Source organism: Pseudophryne corroboree, chromosome 3 (genome assembly GCF_028390025.1).
Source record: "Pseudophryne corroboree isolate aPseCor3 chromosome 3, aPseCor3.hap2, whole genome shotgun sequence".
Classification (NCBI taxonomy): domain Eukaryota; kingdom Metazoa; phylum Chordata; class Amphibia; order Anura; family Myobatrachidae; genus Pseudophryne; species Pseudophryne corroboree.
Genome location: NC_086446.1, coordinates 707,997,878 through 708,022,850, shown reverse-complemented (window position 1 = coordinate 708,022,850; position 24,973 = coordinate 707,997,878). Strand labels below are relative to the sequence as shown.

Sequence of the window (24,973 nt, the reverse complement as noted above, 5' to 3'; positions counted from 1 at the left end):
CACAATGAGAGAGGTCGCTCAGATCCTCGCGTGGGCGGAACGCTGGGTTCCGGTGATCTCCGCGATCCACATTCCAGGAGTCGAAAACTGGGAAGCAGACTTTTTGAGTCGTCACACGATTCATCCGGGGGAATGGGAACTTCATCAGGAAGTGTTTCTCTCTCTAGTGGATCGATGGGGAATGCCAGACATAGACCTGATGGCGTCTCGCCTCAACGCGAAACTTCCTCACTACGGAGCAAGGACGCAGGATCCACAGGCAATCCTGATCGATGCTCTTACTGCCCCATGGCAATTTCAACTGGGATATGTGTTTCCGCCAATCCCACTGATTCCGCGTCTACTCCAACGCATTCGGCGAGAGGGTCTCGCAGTGATTCTAGTGACTCCAGATTGGCCGCGTCGACAATGGTACACTCTTCTGCGCAGTATGGTAGTCGGAGATCCCTTTCGTCTACCTCTGCGACCAGATCTGCTTCTTCAAGGGCCTTGTCGCCACCCAGATTTACATCGGATGGCTTTGACGGCTTGGCTCTTGAATCCAAGATTTTGAAGGCAAAAGGTCTTTCTCGATCGGTTGTCCAGACGATGATTCGAGCTAGGAAACCGGTGACCTCAGGCATTTACCATAGAATATGGCGTATTTACATTGCATGGTGCGAAAAACGGAGACTGACTCCGCATTTGTTTAGACTACCTCGCCTACTCTCTTTCCTTCAGGAGGGTCTCGACAAGGGCCTAAAGCTTTCTTCACTAAAGGGTCAGGTTTCAGCTTTATCGGTTCTTTTTCAGAAGAAACTAGCAAATATTCCAGAGGTTCAAACATTCCTGCAGGGAGTACTTCGGATTCAACCACCTTTTGTCCCTCCGGTTCCTCCCTGGGATTTAAACTTGGTCCTTACGGCTCTTCAGACCTCTCCATTTGAACCTTTAGAATCAGTTGAGCTCCGTTATCTGACACAGAAAGTTGTTTTTCTGTTGGCTATTGCCTCAGCTAGACGAGTATCTGAGTTGGCGGCCCTTTCTTGCAGACCCCCCTTGTTAGTGTTTCATGAGAACCGGGTGGTTCTACGGACTAAACCTTCTTTCCTTCCAAAGGTTGTTTCAGCATTCCATTTAAATCAGGACATTGTACTTCCTGCCTTTACTCCGACATCCTCTTCTGGGGAGGACTCTCATTTGGCTCTTCTGGATGTGGTTCGAGCCTTGCGTATCTATTTGTCTCGCACAGAGTCATTCCGTCGCACGGATAACTTACTGGTTTTAATTGATGTTCCAAAACGAGGTTGGCCGGCCTCCAAAAATACTGTGGCCCGTTGGATAACTTCGGCCATAAGACAGGCTTACCTGTCTTCTCATGTTTCGGTTCCTGACTCAATTAGGGCTCATTCGACTAGAGCTGTTGGAGCCTCTTGGGCTGTTCGCGGTGGTGCATCTGTTGAGCAACTGTGCAGAGCAGCGACCTGGTCGTCAGTTCATACTTTCACAAAGTTTTATCGTTTTCATACCTTTGGTTTGGAGACTGCCTCTGTTGGGCGTCGTATATTGAAGACGGCTATGCCGTCACCGTCTCCCTCCTCTCATTAGCTTGCTTTGGGAAATCCCACAAGTAACAGCGCAGCGTCCCCCAGATGGAGGACAGAGAAATTGGGATTTTTGTTTACTTACCGTAAAATCTCTTTCTCTGAGTCCATCTGGGGGACGCTGCGATCCCTCCCATAGTTTGTCTGGTTTAATTGGTTAATTTTTTATTCTGGTCTATCTCCTTTGGCTTGGCTAAACGTTAACTGAATATGGCTGAGCAGGAAGGAGATGGGAGGGGTTAGAGGGGGGAGGAGTCAGCTTTAGATTCTGTGCCAAACTCCACTACCACACACCTCTAACCCACAAGTAACGGCGCAGCGTCCCCCAGATGGACTCAGAGAAAGAGATTTTACGGTAAGTAAACAAAAATCCCAATTTTTTTCTGTCGGGAGAGGGGGGTGTGGGACAGTGTGTCTGTGTTAAGTGTGTGTGTGTGTGTGTGTGTGTGTGGGACAGTGTGAGTGTGTGTTAATTGTGTGAGTGTGTTAATTGTGTGTGTGGGACAGTGTGAGTGTGTTAATTGTGTGTGTGGGACAGTGTGAATGTGTGTTAATTGTGTGAGTGTGTTAATTGTGTGTGTGTGTGTGTGTGTGTGTGTGTGTGTGTGTGTGTGTGTGTGTGTGTGTGTGTGTGTGTGTGTGTGGACAGTGTGAGTGTGTGTGTGGGACAGTGTGCGTGTGTGTTATTTGTGTGTGTGGGACAGTGTGCGTGCATGTGTGTTAATTGTGTGTGTGGGACAGTGTGCATGTGTGTTAATTGTGTGTGTGTGTATGTGTGTGTGTGTGTGTGGGACAGTGTGCGTGTGTGTTAATTGTCCCGGCGGTGGTTGGCGTCTGCAGTGTGCGCCCCCTCCCCCCCCCCCCTGTCCTCCTCTGCTGCCGCTGACAGGAGCGGTGTTGTGCGGCTCTCCCCCTCCTCCGCCGGCTCCGTCCTCCCGTCGTGGCCCTGCAGTGTGTGCCGGTCTCCCCAGCAGCAGCAGCAGGTTAGTCTCTCTCTCTCTACCCCCCTCCTCCCCCCCCTCTCTCTCTCTCTCTCCTCCTGTGAATTGAAGTTTGTAAATATCATTTTCATTTTTACAGGTGCCCCTATTGGATTCTACTGGACAAGTGGACGTGACCGGCGTGGGATATAGGTAAGTATGTGTGAGTGTGTAAGTTTGTTTTAATACATTTTTACTGTCACGGTGTGCGAGTTGTGTTTTTATTTGGGTATTTTTTCTGTTGTAGAACTACAGGTACCAGCGGGCCCGTTATTTCCCCGCATGCTGGTACTTGAGGTTCTCCAAGTACCAGCAAGCATTGGGGGCTTGCTGGGCCTTGTAGTTCCACAACAAAAAACAATATTCTTTTTTTTTAATTACATGGCTATCAGCCTCCCATCCACCGCCCACGGATGGGGGGGACAGCCTCGGGCTTCACCCCTGGCCCTTGGGTGCCTGGAGGGGGGGTGACCCCTTGATTTAAGGGGACCCCACTCCTCCAGGGAACCCCGGCCAGTGGTGATTAGTTGTGGGGGGGGGGTAATGCCACGGCCGCAGGGACCTACTTAAATGTGTCCCCCGGCTGTGGCATTATGTCCCTGGCTAGTGGAGCCCGGTGCTGGTTTTAAAAATACGGGGGACCCCTACATCTTTTGTCCCCCGTATTTTTGGAACCAGGACCGGAATAAGAGCCCGGTACTGGTTGTCTAAATACGGGGAACCCCTGTCCAATTTTTCTCCCAGTGTTTAAACAACCAGGACCGGCTCAAAGAGCACGAGGCTGGTTATACTTAGGAGGGGGGGCCTCACGCATTTATTTTTTTTTACATTTTTTAACCCATTCAGATCCTTCTCCATTAAGATAATGGAAGCCCTGGACAACAAAATTGCATTCATGTCCTCCTCCCACTCCCTTCCCAGTCCCAAACACTAATTATTATTTTTTTCTATAAAAATGTACAATATATCACAAGTATGATGAGCGGGCATTGGCGGCATCGGACTGAGATGCAAATTAGTGGCGGAGGGCTGGGTCAGTTGATGGTGGGCGGGTTTGTAAGCCATTGGTGGTGGCAGCGGGCATCGGCTCAGAGGCAGTGGCGGCAATTGGCTCGGTGGCGGTAGGGGTCATCGGCAGGATTCGGCGGACATTATGGCTGTAGTGCCTCACCAGCCACTAACCTCACCGCACGCCACTGGAGAGTGGGACAGTGTGCGTGTGTATGTGGGACAGTGTGAGTGTGTGTTAATTGTGTGTGTGTGTGTGTGGGACAGTGTGAGTGTGTGTAAATTTTTGCAGTCCAGTGTGTGTAGGGGAGGGGAAAGTATGAGAATGTGTGTGCAGTCTAAGTGGGTGTGTGTGGGGTTTGGGGGTGGCCAGTCTGTGTGTATGTAGTCTACAGCGTGTGTGTGTGTGTGTGTGTGTGTGTGTGTGTGTGTGTGTGTGTGTGTGTGTGTGTGTGTAAGTAAGTGGGTCGAGCAGTCTGTGTGTGTGGGCGGGATGTACTAATGGCCATTTACCGAAGAGGGATATGTATTAAACCACGGGCACTAAGATGCCCTTCTGACTCACCATCCAGCTGGGTGGGAGAGCCGTGCAGGTGGAAAGTCAGCAGCAGGGGCAGCATGCTGGATATCAGCAGCCGAGGGTGCGGACTGTAAGGCACGTGCGGAGTCCAAAGCCGGAGATCAGCAGCATGTTGACCGGCAATAAGCGGCTTCTACTTCCGCGTTCAACATGCTGTCGATCTCTGGCTTTGGGCTCTGCAGGGTTCGGGGGATGGGTGTCCTCTGCCGGTGTACTGCAGCTCCTGGGGTGCGGGCTTCGGAGGCTTTCAGCACTGTTGAATATCCAGCTGCCTCAAGTATGTACAGCCCGCACCCTCGGCTGCTGATATCCGTCATGCTGCTGGCTGTCCCCCCGCCCGGCTCGGCCACACAGCTGTATGGTGAGAAGGGCATATCAGTTCCCGAGGTTTAACACATATGCCTCAATAAATGGCCTCTGCGGTAAATGATACTAATGCTTACCGTGGCAGTAACAGCGGGGAGGACGGCGCACATCGGGATCCTGCAGCAGGAGAGAAGAACCCCTTCGGAGCGCAGCAGACCACACTGAAAAGGGTGCATCCCCGGTGCGGTGCTCTGCATCCCGGGTGGCGCCGAAGATGTGGAGTGTTGGAGGTGGCAGGAGCGCCGCAGCTTGGGGTGAGAAACCGCTGGAGCCCTTCCGCTGCTAAACTCTGCAATTAGTCTTTTAAGGGGGTAGGCTCCCCTCACCACAGTGCCATGCAGGATTAGTTAATTAAGGGGGTATGATCCCCTCACTCTATAATGGGAATTTTGGCTCATACCATGTGCTGTAACGTGAATTTTGTCTCATACCGTGTGCTATAATGTGAATTACGGCTCATACCGTGTGGGGTAATGTGAATTTCGGCTCATACCATGTGGGGTAATGTGAATTTAGGCTCATACCATGTGGGGTAATGTGAATTTCGGCTCATACCGTGTGGGGTAATGTGAATTTCGGCTCATACCGTGTGCTGTAATGTGAATTTCGGCTCATACCGTGTGCTGTAATGTGAATTTTGGCTCATACCGTGTGCTGTAATGTGAATTTCGTCTCATACCGTGTGCTATAATGTGAATTTCGGCTCATACCATGTGGGGTAATGTGAATTTCGGCTCATACTGTGTGCTATAATGTGAATTTCGGCTCATACCGTGTGGGGTAATGTGAAAGGGGCACCAGTACTAGATAGTGTAAGGGGTCCTACTACACTGAAGGACACGCCACTTTCAAGTGACCACGCCTCTTTTACGACGCGCGCATAATTGCTATCTACACTCTCATTACACCTTCAAAAATTCAACCTCAACCATTGCACCTACATCTATACATACACACCCTGACATCTTTATATACAGTGACACCAGTGGCGTCTGCACATACTTTCCTTTTGTATTTATTTTTGTGTGTGTGTGGGGGGGGACGGGGGCGCCATTATTGATCTTGCCCTGGGCTCCAAAAACCCTAGCTACGCCTCTGTTTGGCAGAAATTGTGGACGGGTCCGAAATTCTGCCCTGTCCATATGGAAAAACCAGATAGGGGCTTTTATGTGACAAAGCCGCTAATTCTGACACACGCCTAGCCGAAGCCAAGGCTAATAGCATGACCACCTTCCACGTGAGAAATTTTAACTCCACGATTTTGAGTGGCTCAAACCAGTGTGACTTCAGGAAACTCAACACCACGTTAAGATCCCAAGGTGCCACTGGAGGCACAAAAGGGGCTGAACATGCAGCACTCCCTTTACAACGTCTGAACTTCTGGAAGAGAAGCCAGTTCTTTTTGAAAGAAAATGGATAGGGCCGAAATCTGGACCTTAATGGAACCCAATTTCAGGCCCAAAGTCACTCCCGACTGTAGGAAGTGAAGGAAAACGGCCCAGCTGGAATTCCTCCGTAGGGGCATTCCTGGCCTCACACCAAGCAACATATTTTCGCCATATACGGTGATAACGTTGAGCCGTCACATCCTTCCTAGCCTCTATCAGCGTAGGAATGACCTCATCCGGAATGCCTTTTTCTGCTAGGATCCGGCATTCAACCGCCATGCCGTCAAACGCAGCCGCGGTAAGTCTGGGAACAGACAGTGCCCCTGTTGCACAAGTCCTGTCTTAGAGGCAGAGGCCACGGGTCCTCTGTGAGCATTTCTTGCAGATCTGGATACCAAGTCCTTCTTGGCCCATCCTGAACAAAGAGTATTGTTCTCACTCCTCTTTTCCTTATGATTCTCGGCACCTTGGGTATGAGAGGAAGAGGAGGAAATACATAGACCGACGGGAACACCCACGGTGTCACCAGTGCGTCCACAGCTATCGCCTGAGGGTCTCTTGACCTGGCGCAATATCTCTGCAGCTTTATGTTGAGGCGGGATGCCATCATGTCCACCTGTGGCAGTTCCCACCGACTTGCAATCTGCATGAAGACTTCTTGATGAAGTCCCCACTCTCCCGGGTGGAGGTCGTGCCTACTGAGGAAATCTGCTTCCCAGTTGTCCACTCCCGGAATGAACACTGCTGACAGTGCGCTTACGTGATTCTCCGCCCAGCGAAGAATTCTGGTGGCTTTTACCATCGCCACCCTGCTCCTTGTGCCGCCTTGGCGGTTTACATGAGCCACTGCGGTGATATTGTCTGACTGAATCAGAACCGGTTGTTCGCGAAGCAGGGTCTCCGCTTGACTTAGGGAGTTGTATATGGCCCTTAGTTCCAGGATATTGATGTGAAGGCAAGTCTCCTGCCTTGACCACAGCCCTTGGAAATTTCTTCCCCGTGTGACTGCTCCCCACCCTCGGAGGCTTGCATCCATGGTCACCAGGACCCAGTCCTGAATGCCGAATCTGCGACCTTCGAGAAGGTGAGCACTCTGCAGCCACCACAGGAGAGACACCCTGGCCCTGGGGGATAGGGTGATTAATATGAAGATGTGATCCGGACCACTTGTCCAGTAAGTCCCATTGGAAGGTCCTCGCATGGAACCTGCCGAAGGGAATGGCCTCGTATGATGCCACCCTCCTTCCCAGGACTCGAGTGCAGTGATGCACTGACACCTGTTTTGGTTTTAATAGATTTCTGACCAGTGTCACGAGCTCCTGAGCTCTCTCTATCGGGAGATAAACCCTTTTCTGGTCTGTGTCTAGGATCATGCCTAGGAGAGGCAGATGAGCTGTAGGAACCAACTGCGACTTTGGAATATATAGAATCCAGCCGTGTTGCCGTTACACTTCCAGAGAAAGTGATACGCTGTTCAGCAACTGCTCTCTTGATCTCGCTTTTATGAGGAGATCGTCCAAGTACGTGATAATAGTGACACCTTGCTTCCGCAGGAGCACCATCATTCCCACCATTACCTTGGCGAATATTCTCAAGGCCGTGGAGAGACCAAACGGCAACGTCTGAAATTGGTAATGACAATCCCGTACCGCAATTCTGAGGTACGCCTGAAGAGGTGGATTAATGGGGACATGAAGGTATGCATCCTTTATGTCCAGAGATACCATAAAATCCCCCCCTTTCAGGCTTGCAATGACCGCTCTTAGCGATTCCATCTTGAACTTGAAACTTTTCAGGTATATGTTCAGGGATTTTAAATTCAATATGGGTCTGACCGAACCGTCTGGTTTCGGGACTACAACATGGTCGAATAATAACCCCCTCCTTGTTGAAGGAGGGGAACCTTGACCACCACCTGTTGAAGATACAATTTGTGAATTGCAGTTAACACTGTTTCCCTCTCGTGGGGGGAAGCCGGCAGGGCCGTCGGTGAGAGGGCATCTTCTCAAAGTCCAGCTTGTATCCCTGAGACACAATATCTATTGCCCAGGGATCTAACAGGGAGTGAACCCACTTGTGGCTGAACTTACGAAGGCGTGCCCCCACCGGGCCTAGCTCCGCCTGTGGAGCCCCAGCGACATGCGGTGGATTTTTGTAGAGGCCAGGGAGGAATTCTGTTCCTGGGAACTAGCTGTGTTGTGCAGCTTCTTTCCTCTGCCCCCGCCTCTGGCAAGAAAGGACGCACCTCGGACTTTCTTGTTTTTTTATTCAAAAGGCTGCATTTGATAATGTCGTGCTTTCCTAGGCTGTGCAGGAATATAAGGCAAAATATCAGAATTACCAGCTATAGCTGTGGAGACCAGGTCCGAGAACCCTTCTCCACACAATCCTAAACCTTCCATATGCCTCTTAAGTCGGCATCATCTGTCCATTGCATATTCTACAGGACACGTCAAGCGGAAATCGACATAGCTTTGACTCTAGGACCCAGTATACTCATGTCTCTTTGGGCATGTTTTATATATACATATCTCTTAAGACAGCATCTTTAATATATATATCTCTATATCTCTATATATACATATGTATATCTATATACATACTAGGGTCTCAATCTCTGCTGATAAGGTACCTGTCCACGCTGCCACAGCGCTATAAACCCATGCCGACACAATCGCCGGTCTGAGTAGTGTACCAGAATGTGCACGCTATCTGCAGGATCCCTGAGAATAGCTGTTACGTCAGGGCTACCTTTTGGCCAAACGTGACACCCTAGGGGAAGATTCCCATCATATCCTGGCCCTAGTGAGGAAAGGATACTGCCTGAGAATTCTTTGTGGGAAACTGCAGTCTCTTGTCTGGAGATTCCCGCTCTTTTTCCTCATGAGAGGAGGGAAATTTACCTCCGCTTTCTTCCCCTTAAACATGTGTACCCTTGTGTCAGGGACAGATGAGTCATCAGTGATATGCAAATCATCTTTTATTACAATAATCATATATTGAATACTTTTCTGCCATTTTGGCTGTAACTTTGCATTATCGTAGTCGACACTGGAGTCAAACTCCGTGTCGATATCAGTGTCTATTATTTTGGATAGTGAGCATTGAGAGACTCTAAAGGTCTCTGCGACATACGGACAGACATGGGTAGATTTCCTGTCTGTTCTCTAATCTTTTGTGCAATAAATTCACCTTAGCACTTAATTACACATATCCAAACAGGTGTCGGCGTTGTTGACGGAGACACCCTCTCACTCATATATTTGCTCCATCTCCTCCTTAGGGGAGCCTTTTACCTCAGACATGTCGACAGACACACACATACCGACACACCACACACTCAGGGAATGCTCATCTGAAGACAATTCCCCCATAAGGCCCTTTGGAGAGACAGAGAGAGTGTATGCCAGCACACACCCCAGCGCTATTAACCCAGGAATAACACAGTAACTTAATGTTAACCCAGTAGCTGCTGCTTATATTGATTTTTGCGCCTAATTATGTGCCCCCCCTCTCTTTTTACCCTCTTCTACCGTGTAACTGCTGGGGAGAGACTGGGGAGCTTCCTCTCAGCGGTGCTGTGGAGAAAAAACATGGCGCTGGTGAGTGCTGAGGAAGAAGCCCCGCCACCTCGACGGCGGGCTTCTGTCCCGCTCTCATGTACAATTTTGGCGGGGGCTCATACATATATACAGTGCCCAAATGTATATTATGCAAACTTTTGCCAAAGAGGTCTCTAATTGCTGCCCAGAGCGCCCCCCCCCCCCTGCGCCCTGCACCCTACAGTGACCGGAGTATGTGGGTTTAGTGTGGGAGAAATGGCGCACAGCTGCAGTGCTGTGCGCTACCTCATATGAAGACTGGAGTCTTCTGCCGCCGATTTCGAAGTCTTCTTGCTTCTGTCATCTTCTGGCTCTGCGAGGGGGACGGCGGCGCGGCTCCGGGACCGGACGACTAAGGGTGCGATCCTGTGTACGATCCCTCTGGAGCTAATGGTGTCCAGTAGCCTAAGAAGCAGGACCTATCTTCAGTGAGTAGGGCTGCTTCTCTCCCCTCAGTCCCACGTAGCAGAGAGCCTGTTGCCAGCAGATCTCTCTGATGATAAAAAACCTAACAAAATACTTTCTTTTTAGCAAGCTCAGGAGAGCTCACTAAGTAGCACCCAGCCCGTCCGGACACAGATTCTAACTGAGGTCTGGAGGAGGGACATAGAGGGAGGAGCCAGAACACACCAGAATCCAAATTCTTTCTTAAAGTGCCCTGTCTCCTGCGGAGCCCGTCTATTCCCCATGGTCCTTACGGAGTCCCCAGCATCCACTAGGACGTTAGAGACATATATCTTTATATATGCTGTATATATCTATATCTAATATATATATGTGTATATGTATGTATATATATATATGTATATGTATATGTATATGTATATGTATATGTATATGTATATATATATATATATATATATATATATATATATATTAGCTATTCTTCTCACGGGCGTTTCTGATTTTCACGGTTGTACATACAGTTTAACTGAGTGTTAAAAATTTGCTTAATCTAGAGATGTAAATTTGAGACGTCTTAATGTAAGTAAATATTAATCCATGGTTCTGTAGCAGATACAGTAAAATGTGACAGGACAATTTTTGTAGTTTATTAAATTCTACACACTGGAGGTGCAATCCAAATTTTGATCCGATTGTGCGTTTGGGTGTTATCGTTCACTCCATGAAAACCACACATGGGCAACGTCTCCACTGGCTCACTTCACCACTCTTATCACTCACTGCTTCATACATCTACCCCTGAGAAACCTGCAAAACCATGTAAATGCCAAATAAGTACGCTTTGCAATTACTATAGCTTCTATTATGCCAAATAAAACTCTTTCAAACATTTTAAGTTTGTCTAGAACAAACTGTAACTGTATATTTTCAACCTATTGTAGATATTTCCTAATTTTAGCACATTATTGTTACTTTTTTCTATTACAAACACCACATTGGGGGAAATTCAATTACCGCGGCTAATTGATCTCCCAGGCAGAGGCGTAACTAGGGTAGGGCGAGTGGGGCACGTGCCCTGGGCGCCTTGGCAGGCCCAGGAGAGGGGGGCGCAGCCGGCGGCCAGGGCCTCAGGCCCCACTCGCCCCCGTCACACGAAATGTGAGGGGAGGAGAGCGCAGCATCTCTCCCTCCCCTCACCACCGCTGCCAGCACTAGCAGCGCTGCCAGCAGCGCTGCGTGTGTCCGGTCTCTGGCATTAGCCAATCAGAGCTTGCATACCGGCTCCTGATTGGCTGCCGGTCCGCGAGCTCTGATTGGCTGGCGAACCGGCGCCACACAGCCGCCGGAGACCTGGAGCGGTGAGGGGGAAGGAGAGGCGCTGCGCTGCGCTCTCCTCCCCTCACATAGACACAACAGGCAGTGAGTGACCGGCGGGGGACTCGGGGGAGCACAGTGGGGCATGTATCTGGCACAGTGGGGCATGTATCTGGCACAGTGGGGCATGTATCTGGCACAGTGGGGCATGTATCCGGCACTGTGGGGCATTGTATCTGGCACTGTGGGGCAATGTAACTGGCACTGTGGGCCATATTCAGTGGCCACACCCCTTCTGGTATGTGGTCACGCCCATTTTTCGGCACATGCTTCTTTTGGTGGGTTTTTTTTTGGGGGGGGGGGTTGGGGGGCGCCATTTTCCATCTTGCCCTGGGCTCCAAAAACCCTAGCTGTGCCTCTGCTCCCAGGGGCTATCCAAATAGCCCTAAAAGTAGGCACTATCCAACTGCCTGGAAGAAGGGGAGAAAAAATCCAGTTTTTGTGACCATGGACGCAAAAACACATAGATCCGGGAACTTATCCTGTATCCATGTGTTATCACACAAAAACAGTTCAGTTTTTATGCAAAAACATTGGCTACAATTGAATTGCCCGATAATGACAATTGGGTTAAAAAAATCACAGTAAAAGCCATTTTTTGTTCGCGTGTAAAAATTTACAGGCACAATTAAATTCCTACCATTTTCTAGTAATATTTTGCTGGCTATTCATTCACATCATTGTTGTTTTTCTTTTCTCATTATTGCAGGTGGTGGCTACACTGTCTGATTCAAAGGATTTCACAACAGTCCACAGCAAGGAGCAGGCCAGATGTGTCTGTGAAGGCCACTCGACCCACTTTACCTGGGATGCCATAGTCTTAAAACTAAGTACTGTAATAATATAGTAAACTTGATGCATATAGTTTTAAGGACTCTCACACAGTACTAACAAACATTGCAATTAAGCTCTGTTTACCACATGCCCATTCTTTATGCTGCTAGTTACCTCTTAGCAAGGTTTTTAAGGCTCTGAGCACTGGCAGATAATTTGAATTCTGTGTCCCACCTTGTTAAATATTCCTGTATGGTGAGTACACAGTAAAGCCCCATACAGCATACACACGGGGGAGATGTGTGCTGAGTGATCTAGCACAGACCGCTCAGCACACATCTCTCCCCCCATTCAGCACACAGTGCGATGTGTGCTGAGCGAGGGGGGCTGTGGGGGGTCCGCTCATTTCACCAAGCGGTGAAATGAGCGATCACTAGATTTGGCATGCATGAATGCCAAATCTAGAGTCAGCGATAGCGCCGCACGGGGCCGTGCATCGCTATCGATGTGGGGCATACACATGGAGAGATCCGTGCTTAATTTCTAAGCAGCTTAGAATTTTTTATTTTTTTTTAAATTCTTTATTTTTCATTTTGCAATATAGAACATTTTCCAAACATTTCAGCATACATATCAAAAATAGACCGTAGATAACAGTCTCATAGTTTATCAACTGTAGTTACAGAACATAAATAAGTGGTTGCGAAGAAGAGGGATTAACAGATTCATAGATGTCATCTTAAACTGCGTAACGTTCAGCCGAAGTTACAGAATCTGAAATAAGGAGCAATCCCGTAACAATATCGCTTAGTAACACAGTATTTATACAAAGTGTAAGGTAGCGAGCATTTGGAAACAAACAAAGAGAGGAAGACAAGGGGAAGAAGGGAACAAGGGAGAAGAGGAAGGGGGGGGGGAGTAGAAAGGCCACAGTCATAGAACACTGCAGAAGCCAGTGTGGGGGCCTCAACAGCCTCCATCAGCCGTGAATAGTCAGGGTGCGTAATCAGCATAGGTCCTAGTGGTCTTAAAGTCTATCCAAAGAAGCCAGGTAGCTATATAGTCTGAGTATTTGTCTAAGGCGGCAGAATAAACATCTTCCATATGCATGTAAAAGTCAATGCGTTGGAACCACTCCCATATTGTCGGTGGGTTAGTGGATCGCCAACGCACCGGGAGTACAGCTCTTGCCACATTGTTTAAGTGTTTAAGGAGAGATTTTTTGTAGCGGGAGAGGGGAATATCTGAATGTGATAATAGCCAAAAGTCCGGACCCGGTGGCACTGGGCCTCCCAAAATCTTTGTTGATAAATCCGTAATTGTGCTCCAAAATGGGGTAATTAACGGGCAGTCCCACCAAATGTGGATCAGTGTACCTGTATCCCTACCACATCGCCAGCACAGAGGGGAAACTGAGGGGTAAAATTTATGTAGAAGAGACGGGCACCTATACCATCTCGTCAGTAATTTGTATTGTGTTTCCACAACGTCCAGGCTAGTGGAGCATTGCGCCATAACCTTGCAATGTGTGTCCCAGTGGATCTTGATTCCCCGGTGTATTAAATCTTTATCCCAGGAATCACAAAAAGAAGGGACAGTAGGGAAGGAAGCCTGTTGAAGAATCTTGTAGATACCCGACACAACATGTGAGGGGGCTATCTCCTGATTGCACATGGATTCAAAGGGAGTGAGAGCCTTATAAAGGTCTATCGCCCCTCTCTGTGAGGTAACAAAGTGGTGTACCTGGAGGTAGAACCAATAATCTTGAGCAGGAATATCGCCCACTTTCTGTATTTCAGAGAACGTTTTGAGTTCGCCACGTGCAAGCAAGTGAAGCACCCTGGTCACACCCGCCCCCTCCCATCTAGAAGCAATCTTATTGGACCTTCCCGGGGGGAATAACGGATTATCGAAAATAGGCATAAGGGATGTTCGTTTAGACGAGATTCCCATCTTGTAGCGGAGCGTCCGCCATAAAGCTAAGGTGGGCCCCACAGTGGGATGTGATGAGCGACTAAATTTAGGAGACCAGGGCACTGCTTGTAGGTTAAGATTGGTGGAAGAAGACTCCAGGTCAACCCACTGTTTCCTATGTGAAGTGGGGCGGGACCAGTCTACAATTCTATGTAGTAGTGTGGCATGGTAGTATGCAGAAATCATAGGTAACTGTTGCCCGCCTTGAGATTTCAGCCTAGATAAATGGCTATGCTTGAACCTAGGCCTCCGTCCACCCCAAATGAAGTGGCTTATCGCCTTGTGTGCTTCAGCTAAGAATTGAGGGGGAAGTTTCAAAGGGACGGTTTGAAAAAGGTATAGCAACCTGGGGAGGATGTTCATCTTCACTATATTTATTCGGCCTAGCCATGAGAACCTCTGCGTGAGCCAGTGCCTCATCTCCTGTCTCAGTTTGCGAAGTAGAGGTATATGGTTAATATTGACTATAGTGTTGAGTGCCGATGGGATTTGAACTCCTAAATATGTAATGTGGGATTTTTGCCATGTGAATTGAAATGACTGCGACAAGAGGGATGCCGTTGCAGGCGGGAGCGTGACATTCATTGCCATAGATTTCGAGTAATTAATTTTAAAGTTCGACAAATTTCCGAACCATGCGAATTCTTTCATAAGATTGGGTAGAGAAATCAAAGGATTCGTTATGGCCGCCAATAAGTCATCTGCAAAGAGGGCCAGACGATGGTCAATTTTGCCCACCTGCAGGCCCGTAATGTTAGGGTTGCACCTGATCGCTCCGAGCCAGGGCTTCCATGCATAGAACAAAGATTAAGGGTGACAGCGGGCAACCCTGGTGTGTGCCGTTGGAAATTGATATGGGTTCAGAAAGGACGCCATTCACCCTAACCAGAGCAGACGGAGCTCTATATAATGAGAGAATCCTCTGCAGGAAAACCTCTCCTAGACCCAAGCGCTGAAGCACTTCCTCCATAAAATCCCAATCTACCCGATCAAAGGCCTTTTCTGCGTCTGTGGAGAGGAGCATGAGAGGAGTACCAGTTATCTGCGCGTGCGCTATCAGATCAATGACTCTGATAGTATTATCCCTTGCCTCTCTGCCCATAACAAATCCGACCTGATCAGGGTGTAGTATATCTGGCAGTAATGGTCTAAGACGATTAGCCATGAATTTTGCAAATAGTTTAACATCTACATTTTAACAGCGAAATCGGCCTATAGCTGGAAGGGAGTGTCGGGTCTTTAGAGTCTTTCGGGATGACAGTAATATGGGCACTCAAGGACTGGCCCGATAGAGGGGCCGCTGATGATATGGCATTGCAGGCCTGCAGGAGAAGGGGGCCTAGTTTGTCCTGAAAGGCCTTATAATATGTGACTGGGAAACCATCCGGCCCTGGGCTTTTACCGTTGGGGGACGACTTTAGGGCAGCCAGCAGTTCTTCCCCAGTAAAAGGGTCATCTAGGGCCTGAGTAATGTCCGTTGGGAGAGTCGGGAATGTAATTTCATCCAAAAACTTCTGTATGTTGTGTTTGTGATCTTTGCGTGCAGTTGATGTCCGCTTAGAGGTCAGATTGTACAAAGCCGAATAATAATTGTGGAAAATCTCCGCTATCTCTGCATCAGAGGCCCGGGACCTCCCGTCAGCGCCCGTGAGTTTGGATATGTACGTTAAAGATCTCTGAGCTCTAAGAGCACGAGCCAGAAGTTTACCGGGTTTATTTCCCCATCTATGATATTTATGTCGACATTTACGGAACGCCCTACGGGTACCATCGCTGAGTAAAGTATTAAGAGCTTGCCTTGCTGTTTGAAGCTCAGCAAAGATGTCCGACGCCAATGTGGACTTATGAGTCAGTTCCAGTTTTTTTATTTTCTCTAGTAAGGCGTTTCTACACTCAACCTTCTGTTTTTTCAGACGGGAGCCTAGTTGTATGCACTGACCTCTAATCACACACTTATGTGCCTCCCACAATATAACCGGGGATACATCATCAGTCGCATTCAAAGAGATGTAATCTTCTATAGCTGTCTCAATCTGGGCTCGGCAAACAGGGTCCCGAAGGAGTTGTTCATTAAGCCGCCAGCGCCAGTGTTTAGGGGGGGGATGACGGAGAGAGAGTGTGAGCGTAATTGGGGCATGGTCTGATATTGTCACTTGGCCGATAGTTGCATCAACCAATAGACCCAAATGTGCATGGCTCACACAGAGGTAATCTATTCGAGAATATGAGTTATGTGGGGGTGAGTAAAAGGTAAAGTCCCTATCTGAAGGGTGCAGAAGGCGCCAAGCGTTAACCAGTTGGAAATCATGTAAAACAGCTCTAAAGCGTCTGGACTCTCTAAGAGTATTCCGTGGAGTCCCAGAGGAGGAATCCAAGTGGGGTTCAAGGACCCAATTAAGATCTCCTCCCACCACCAAAATACCCATCAGGTTTTGCTCGATTAGTTCCAATGATTCCCTAAGAAACCGAGTTTGGCCTCGGTTAGGAAGGTAGAGATTTACAAAGGTGAATGTCTGGTGGGCAATGGTAGCTCTAACTAGAATCCCCCTCCCATCACCTATCAACATTTCGGAGATATCTAGCAGTCTCAGATGCTTAGCAAAAAGAATGGCAACACCCCTAGCCTTCGCTCCAGAATAATCGTTAAAGTAACCATTGGGAAAGTGACGAGAGCGAAGTCCCGGGGCGGCCCCCTGCTTGAAATGTGTTTCCTGTAAGAAAACAACCTCTGCGCCATCAGTATGTAAGGTGTGCAGTAGGCCTGATCTCTTTTCAGGGATATTTAACCCTTTCACATTGTAGGAAACAATTTTTAAGCTAGCCATACTGAAAAGAATGCAGGGATCAACAGACTGAATGATATACCATGACTACGGCTCTGACATAATGCCGCACTACAAATATCCTGAAATTGGTGGTGGCATGGGAGGGAAGGGGTAGGTGGGTGAACACATGAGGAAAGGAAGACATAGATATTTTAACATAGAAAAAGAAAAGGAAAAACCAAAAATAAAACATTGACAACAACATATAGTAGCAGTCTCTGCATTGATAGCCATGGGTAAAAATTAAACATCCCATGGTCTAAAAAATATACAGCAGAGAGGGGGGCCAAAGGGTGATACCGGGCTCAACAATTTTAGATAGTAAAGTAAAAGGGTATTTTAAAGGGATACGTCATGGTCAGGAAGGAAATGAGCGGGAGAAAATCAATCACCGCCACCTCCCATCACGCCACCCAATCCCACACATCCTACAAGAAACCTCCCAGGTTAGGTACGTGAGTCACATTTAACCTTAAGAGAGTAATAGGCAATCACTGAGCAGTAAAAGCTCACACATTAAACAACCAGTAAGAAAGATCAATGTGAGCAGTCAGTGAGATAATTAAGAAAAAAGGATATCACAAGTTAGGATGGCAAACGCAGTCATGGAATGTCAGATGTTTCATCAGTCCTGCCAGTCCGATTATGTCGTCTGGAGGCACTCACTCTTTTCCAAGGCTCCCTGCGGGGTAGTGTCACAGCGGGAAGCTGCAGGGGGTCCGTCCAATTTGGCAGCGATATTAACGGTAGACCCAGTGCGGTGCAGAAAGACGAGACACCGTCATAGTCTTCAAGAACATATCGGTTCCCATCGCGGGTGACTTGGACGCTTAAAGGAAAGCCCCAGCGGAATCTGATATCTTTCTTCCGAAGAGCCTCCGTGAGGGGGTGGAGAAGACGCCTCTGTTGCAGGGTCACCCAAGAAAGGTCCTGGAAAATCTGTATGTGGTGGCCATTAAAATCTATGGTCGTGGCCTGTCTGGACTTCTGTAGGATAGTCTCTTTCACCTGAAAGTAATGTAGCCGGTAGATGACATCTCTAGGCCGCTCCGTGGGCGCTCCCTTCGGCCGTAGTGCCCGATGTGCTCTGTCAAACACCATTTGAGAGCTGGGGTCGGCACCAAGGAGGCCGTTGAATATTGTAGTCAATGCCGCAACCAAGCCCTGAGGCGGCACATCTTCGGGTAGACCTTTGACCCTCAAGTTATTCCGCCTACCTCTGTTATCTATATCATCCAGTCTACGTCTCATTTCAGTGGTGGTACGCGAGTATCGAGATACAAGATCGTGCAGGTCGGCGAGCTTAGAGTCCGTTTCATCTCTGTGATCTTCCAGTTCGACCACTCTATTTGCTACTTGCGTGAGATCAGACTGGATGGTGGAGAGACTCGCTTGTAGGGAATCATGAATCCTTTTTTCCATGTTGGATAAATCTTGTTGAATGTCCTGGCGAGTCGGAAGAGAGCGCAGTTGTATGAGGATTGCCGCCATATCGGCGGAGTCTTTACTGGCAGACCCTGCTTGGCTGTGTTTTGGAGAGGGCGGGGCTCCAGCATCCTCCATGATGGTTGACGGCAAGGAGCCAGAGAGAAGCGTGGAGGTAGTGGGGTCAGGAACGGGGGTGCCAAATAGAGTATGAAAGGCTGCAGCTTGTATGGTTGCGGATTTAGCTTTTGATGCGTTACCAGAGCGGCGGCGTCTTGTCATTTGTCTGAGTGAAGAGAACAGAGTCCAGAACAGACCCCGAGGAAGAAAAGATTTGGACATATCCCGATTAGTAGTATAGCCCGCTATCCCCTCTGCGTGGCTTGGTCATATTATAGCATAATATACGTCAGGCAAACGCCTGTAAGTACTGGAGGCAGCAGTATGGCATCATATAGAACAGGGCTGGTTACATACCACATTTGGCGCTCACTTAGCCCCGGTGGGGAGGCCGCGGTGACACTAGCGGCTATTAGGAAGACGGTCGCCACAGAGCAGCAAGGGGGGCGGTTCATACGATATGCCTCAGCTGGGCTCTTCAAGTAGGTCGTAATAGCTTGGGAAGAGAGAGTTCTTGGCAACTCCAAGGCAAACCTGGGGGTGCCGCCCAGCCACAGTGGAGGAGTCCAGGCAGACGAGGGACGCGTCGGCAGGACAGGGGGCCAGGTCTGTCGTATCCGCCCCTAAGGCCTTGTTAATCTGGGCTTCCCCTCACGGCCCCGGGGCGTAATGCTAGGCAGCTAGAGGTCGCAGGGATCTGTGTCGATCTCCCGCTCCGTCCAGTGGGCCACCCACAGCCGCGGAAGGACTCGCAGAGGAGCAGGTGCGCACAGGACGTCCGGGTGTCTACAGGTGAGCCAGTGGGGTGGAGGGAGAAAAGAGGTTCCTCGTCTTCCGCACGGGGCAGTCTATACCCCAGGGTGCGGCTAGGCCACCTCCGGACCCCAGGTATACGGGGGGTGTCTGCCGGAACAGCCGCTAAACTCCCGACAGGCAGGGGGGGGAGCTGCGGCCGGGCCGGTGGTCCTCCCGCAGCAGCTCGCCACGGGCGCCCGGCAAGAGTACACGGGGAAGGGAGGTGTGATCACCTTACTGGAGCCGGGTCAGCAGAGCGTCCACTCCCGAGGGCCGCCGGACGTCTCCTCTGGGCCGCCGTCACGTCTCCTCTCTTCACCTGACTTCCAAGATGGCCGCCGCTCGGGCTCCGGAGCGCGCGCCTCGGCCACGATCCGGTCCCGGATCACCTCCGCCGATCAGCCAGGACCACCAGGTGAGCTGTAGGAATGTCCCAGCAAGGGTCAGGGTCCAGGTGGGCCCCTCCGACGTCCCGGGCAGGCCGACCACCAGACCGGGGGAACGTTCTGTAATTTAGGCCCCGGCTTCAGGGCAATGAGTAGGCCGCAATCCGCGGGAGCCAGGATCCCCGATTCCTCAGCTCTTACTCACTACCTGCTCCACGAATGTAGGATGATGATGAAAGCACACAGGGCGAATAATAAGCGTGGGGATGGTAGAATATTGTACAGAAACTCCCAGATCCCTGGGAGCTCACATGGAATGCAACTTACTCAGTCAGCCTCCAGGCCACGCCCCCAGCAGCTTAGAATTTAAGCACGGATCTTTCCGTGTGTACCTCGAGAGAAAATCTCCTTATTATTTGGTGGAGGTGCACCCACAAGTAGAAGTAAATGGTTTATAAAGGGAGAATAATGTAAAGATTGTGGTCTGCACCCACCATCCAGCCTCTTACCTTAGTATATATTAAAGTTGGTGAGGCATTCTCTGCTCCTCAGAGTTATGTGTGGGAATTGGTTGTGACATAATGGTCAAGCGCCAATTTCCCTGCTCATTGCAGACAAGGAGGAGGAGGGACAGCTGACAGCATCACATTAGGGATGGTTATTGAAGGTATCACCATCGATGGTCTCCATCAATGTCATGAAACCATTCATGCAGAACCATCAATGGACACCGTTGCTGTGGCATTAATGACCTCAGTGGTCCATCAGGAAAAAGGCAGGCCTAAGCACCAAGCCATGTGCACTAGAATGAAAAGAAAACTATTGTTGCATCTCTCCTATTGATGCTGGAGAACCATGAGATCTTTGCGATCAATGGCAAAGCCATCAATCATTACAGCATTAAAAAATCTGAATGAGTGACATAAACAATCATTCAATGTTTTAGGTTCCTCCTATCCATTGGTCCTCTAGGTAATTGCTTTGTTTTGCTAAAGGTAGTACCTACCCTGATTACATGTACAGTAGGACACTTTGTGACATACAAAGTGCCAAACAATGTAATTAGTCAAATAAGAGTTGTTGTTATGTGGATAGAATAATATACAGTACTAGGTGACTCATCGCACCCTACGGGCGCTCTTCACACCGTCTCAAGGCGCTACGCCCCCTTAACCCTTGCACGCCCTTGGGGCATGCAATATTTTTATTATATGGAGTATTACCTCCAAACATAATTTTGTGAGTGGTTAAATATTGCACGGACAAAGGGCGTGTGATGGTTAAGGGGCTGATGAATCACCTAGTAGGTGCTGTGGTTGAGGGAGTGACGATTGCGGGGCGGGGGTGCTGTTGGTGGGGGAGGGCCGGCTGCGGGTGTGCCGCGAGTGGGAGTACGGAGCCACTGCGGATGGGGGAGGGGCGGGGATGCTGCGGGTGGGGGAGGGGGCCAGAGGTGCTGTGGTTGGGGGAGTGGCGAGTGCGGGGGAGATGTGGACAGGGAGGGTATTCGGAGGTGTGATGGTTGGGGGAGGGGCGGATGTGGGGGGTTGCGCGGATGGGGGAGGGAGATGGGAGGTGCTGCAGGTAGGGGAGGGGCGGGGGAGTGGGGGCCACAGATGGAGGAGGGGGTCCGTAGGCGCTGCGGGTGGGGGAGGGGATGCCGCGGGTGGGGGAGGGGCAGGTGCAGGGGTGCCGCAGATGGGGTAGGAATATATATGAGATACACCAACAATTATATTACAGTATGTTAGGGTCTGGTGACAGGAATAGTTTCACCTTCATACAGGAGCAATGCGCTCTAGTGACATAGCTGTATTACAGCAGGGCTTACACATATGCACTTGTGCTATATATTCACTATATATATATATATAGGTGTTTAGGGAGGGGGGGCACGCACAAAATTCATGGTTACCCCCTCCCCACCCCCACATGCTGACGTCGCCGCTGCACTTACCCCTGAAGAGGTGCGGGGAGAGATGAGAGGGCAGCGATCAGTGCTGGTAGAATGAGGAACAGGAGCAGCTGTGTCCTCTCTCTACACTGTCCGATGCATGAGGTGCCGAAAGCCAAGCACGCCGCATCCTCGAAACCTCCGTGCGCCCGCACGCCTCAGGTGCAGCAGTCCCCTCAGGGTTGATTCTATTTCGGAGTGGGAGAAGGGACCTTCTGACGTATCTAGGGCAGGAGACACGTCACCAGGGGGAGGAGCTACGGGCGAACAGGGTACCCGAAAAGTACCCTCGCCACGCTTCGGGCTCGGTGGCTCGCTCCGCTCCGCTTCGCTCGCCACCTGATTACTAAAGTAATAGTTGGTGGCGTGGATAGTAGAGGAACTATCCCGCTGGCCTAGCTCCTCCCACTTGTGTTGTGACTCCTCCCCCAGACGGAAAAGGTTCCTTAGCCCACTTGATTCTTGCATCTACCGTCCCCTCAGGTGCAGGAGGAGGAGGGGGGTGGGGCATCGCGCTGCTCGCAGGGCCAATGGCTGTGCAGTCACATGCTCGGTGCTGGGCTGGCACTGTACGCTTGGTGCGTGAGGGATACGCAGGAGGTGGTGGAGCAGAGCATCACCAGGAAACCGGTAACTACGTAGGGGGGGGGGGGGGGACGATGAGCTTTATGGCTCGTGGTGAGGGATTGTCAGGGAGGTGGCCAGGAGCCGGTGGTATCGATCCTGTATGGGAGCTGCTAGAGTTCGGATGGGTTGTCATCAGTGAGGGTCACACAGACACACAGCGAGCCGGGCACGGTGTGAGGCGAAGAGAGGTCCCTGTGTGGTGGCGGTGTGTGTGTGACCTGTCAGTGTCCCTCCTGCATGCTGTGCATGCATTCTGCATCTCATCCCCTATATATTTGGGCAAATCTGTGACTGTATGTCTCAGACTCCATCCAGCTTTGTGACTCCGCCCATCATTAGGAAATGAGTCAGAGTCACAGATCTGGGCAAATATATAGGAGATTAGCAGAATATACTGTAGATGTGTCATATTATATTCTTGCTTCAGTAGTGCCAAATACAAATGTGTCCTTATACACTGTTGCTCAAGTTGCGACAAATAGTCCCTCTTATTGCGCCAGGCCACAAGCAACTCGGCCACACATGAGCAACTGTTTGCTCAGAATGTGCATCATATATGCACAAATAAAACTACTGGATGCAACAAAACTGTTTCGCTAGTGTATGCACCATTGTGAATTGCAACATTTGTATTCTGTGTGCAACTGAGTGTGAATCGTTGCAAATCCGTAGCTTTCCTCCTTCCAAGTTCCACTGTGCTCAATCATTGACTTTGTACATGTATGAAACAGCCTAGCATCTCTAGTACACGGTGTGTGGTACACTACCTGATACTGCGATGCACATAATAAGCAAAATGGAAAGCAATATGTGAAACGCTACTCCTCTCAGAGCATCTCTGTGGCCCCATGTATACTGTAGATGTTGGTTATTTGAGGACACATCTGTAGCCCCTCTTGGCACACCAGGTCCTGTGTGACTTGTTGAGCATCTTGTTCATCCCAAAATGTGCATCTTATTCACATAAATGAAGCAACAGGGAGCAACAAAACAGCATTGCTAGCATACAATGAGCATTGAAGCTTGCGACTTTGGTACATCCAGTGGCGCCGAGACAGGGTGGGAGCAGGTAATAATTACCTGGTTCCGGCCTTGTTGAAGAAACCAGGTGGGGGCCTGGGTTTGCCCGACCCCCCCTCCCCTTACCTGTCACTCTGTCAGTCAGTCGACAGCTACAGCCTCTCTCACTAGCCCTGCACACGCTGCTTTGTCCTGGGCCACTGAGTGCAGCAGTCTTCTCTGCCTGCAGGGGGGAGTTAGGGATCACACTGATCGTGCCACACACCCCTGGATCTGCCCCTTTCTGGGGGGCTCAGGGCTTCCACCCTGTTTATCTAAAAAAAAAAGAGTAGCTTAGGCCCAAGCAATCACTCTATGAACCTGTGTTTATCTATGTACGACTGAGCCCAAATTTGTGTGAAAAGGGCTCCAATGCGAGCAGCCATGGATTCTCTGCACACCAAGGTCTGTTGTGCATTATTGGCTACTTTGTATGTGAGTAAAATCAATTTACAGCACGTGCGGTTAAAGTCACAGCCCTAGTGTATCAGATGCATTGTGTGCGGCTTTTCACTAGAATGAGACTAAGGGGCCCTACACACTGGCCGACCCGCCGCCGAGCTGCCTGACGGCGGATACGGACGACGAGCGACCTGTAGGCGGGGGGGCAGTGACGGGGGGAGTGAAATTTCTTCACTCCCCCCCGTCACGCGGCTCCATTGAAGTGCAGGCAAATATGGACAATATCGTCCATATTGGCCTGCATGCACAGCCGACGGGGGACCAGCGATGAACGAGCGCGGGGCCGCGCATCGTTCATCGCTGGAGCCTCCACACTTAAAGATATGAACGAGTTCTCGTTCATTTATGAACGAGATCGTTCATATCTTTCAAAAAATCGGCATGTGTGTAGGGCCTATAAGATGTAAAAAATGTCAGAAAAATACAATAGGCTAATCATCTCAGAGCTTCTCGGTCGCACGATGCGTCTCACCCTCTATGGTGCAAAGTGTATGAGGATACATCTGTATGCATTTTAAAAATGTGGTATGTATTCAATTTATTACATATTGTTGTCCTATCTTCACGTTTCAGAGAAGTTAAAGATCCATGTGAGCATTGGTTCTCTGCATGTGGATGGGGAATGCACTGCAGATCCGCTTTTGTTGGGAGAGGATCACAGAGAAGACTCTATTGAAAAAAACGTTGTGGTCAAGGTATGAGTTGAAATGCTGTATCACATTAACAGGTCCCCTAACCCTAAAATAAATATGTTAAAGATCTGCTAGTAATATTTACTGATATGCAGTGCATACAAAATTCAGAAGCTTATTAGAAAGGAGTAATACAGCTGTTATCATGTGGGATACAAAACAATACAAATTGTATTCAATAAACTTATTGCCGGAGATAGTCATCAGTTTCTTTCAGCCTCTACTTTTAATAACTGATAACAGAGAAAAATAGTGTGTACTGATCTGCACAGCAAGTGTAATTAGTATGTCAAATGTTCATTTACTTGTAAATATTGATTATACATGAGTTTTATTATTGCCATTTCATATTAATACAACTTGTATTTTGGTTAGGTGGTCCTTAATATATATAATAGCAATATAGGCAGTGTTCATTCTGGGCTTCCTAAACTGGGAAGCTGACTTCCTCAGTCGCCAGGACGTGCATGCCGGAGAGTGGAGTCTTGATTCAGAAGTCTTTCAACTCCTAGTGGACAGGTGGGGCCTACCAGATGTGGACCTGATGGCGTCTCAACACAATCACAAGGTTTTGGTCTTCAGATCAAGGACAAG

At 49.4% G+C, this 24,973-nt stretch overlaps 1 protein-coding gene across 1 annotated transcript in view; it reads left to right on the top strand.

The window, feature by feature from the left end:
- Nucleotides 1-24,973, top strand: part of LOC135056663 (alpha-2-macroglobulin-like) — a 516,386-nt gene that overhangs the window by 239,212 nt on the left and 252,201 nt on the right. The window contains exons 20-21 of the mRNA XM_063962107.1: nt 11,996-12,116; nt 24,261-24,382. Of these exons, the coding sequence (XP_063818177.1) occupies nt 11,996-12,116; nt 24,261-24,382 (243 nt within the window). The remainder of the gene's footprint in view (nt 1-11,995; nt 12,117-24,260; nt 24,383-24,973) is intronic.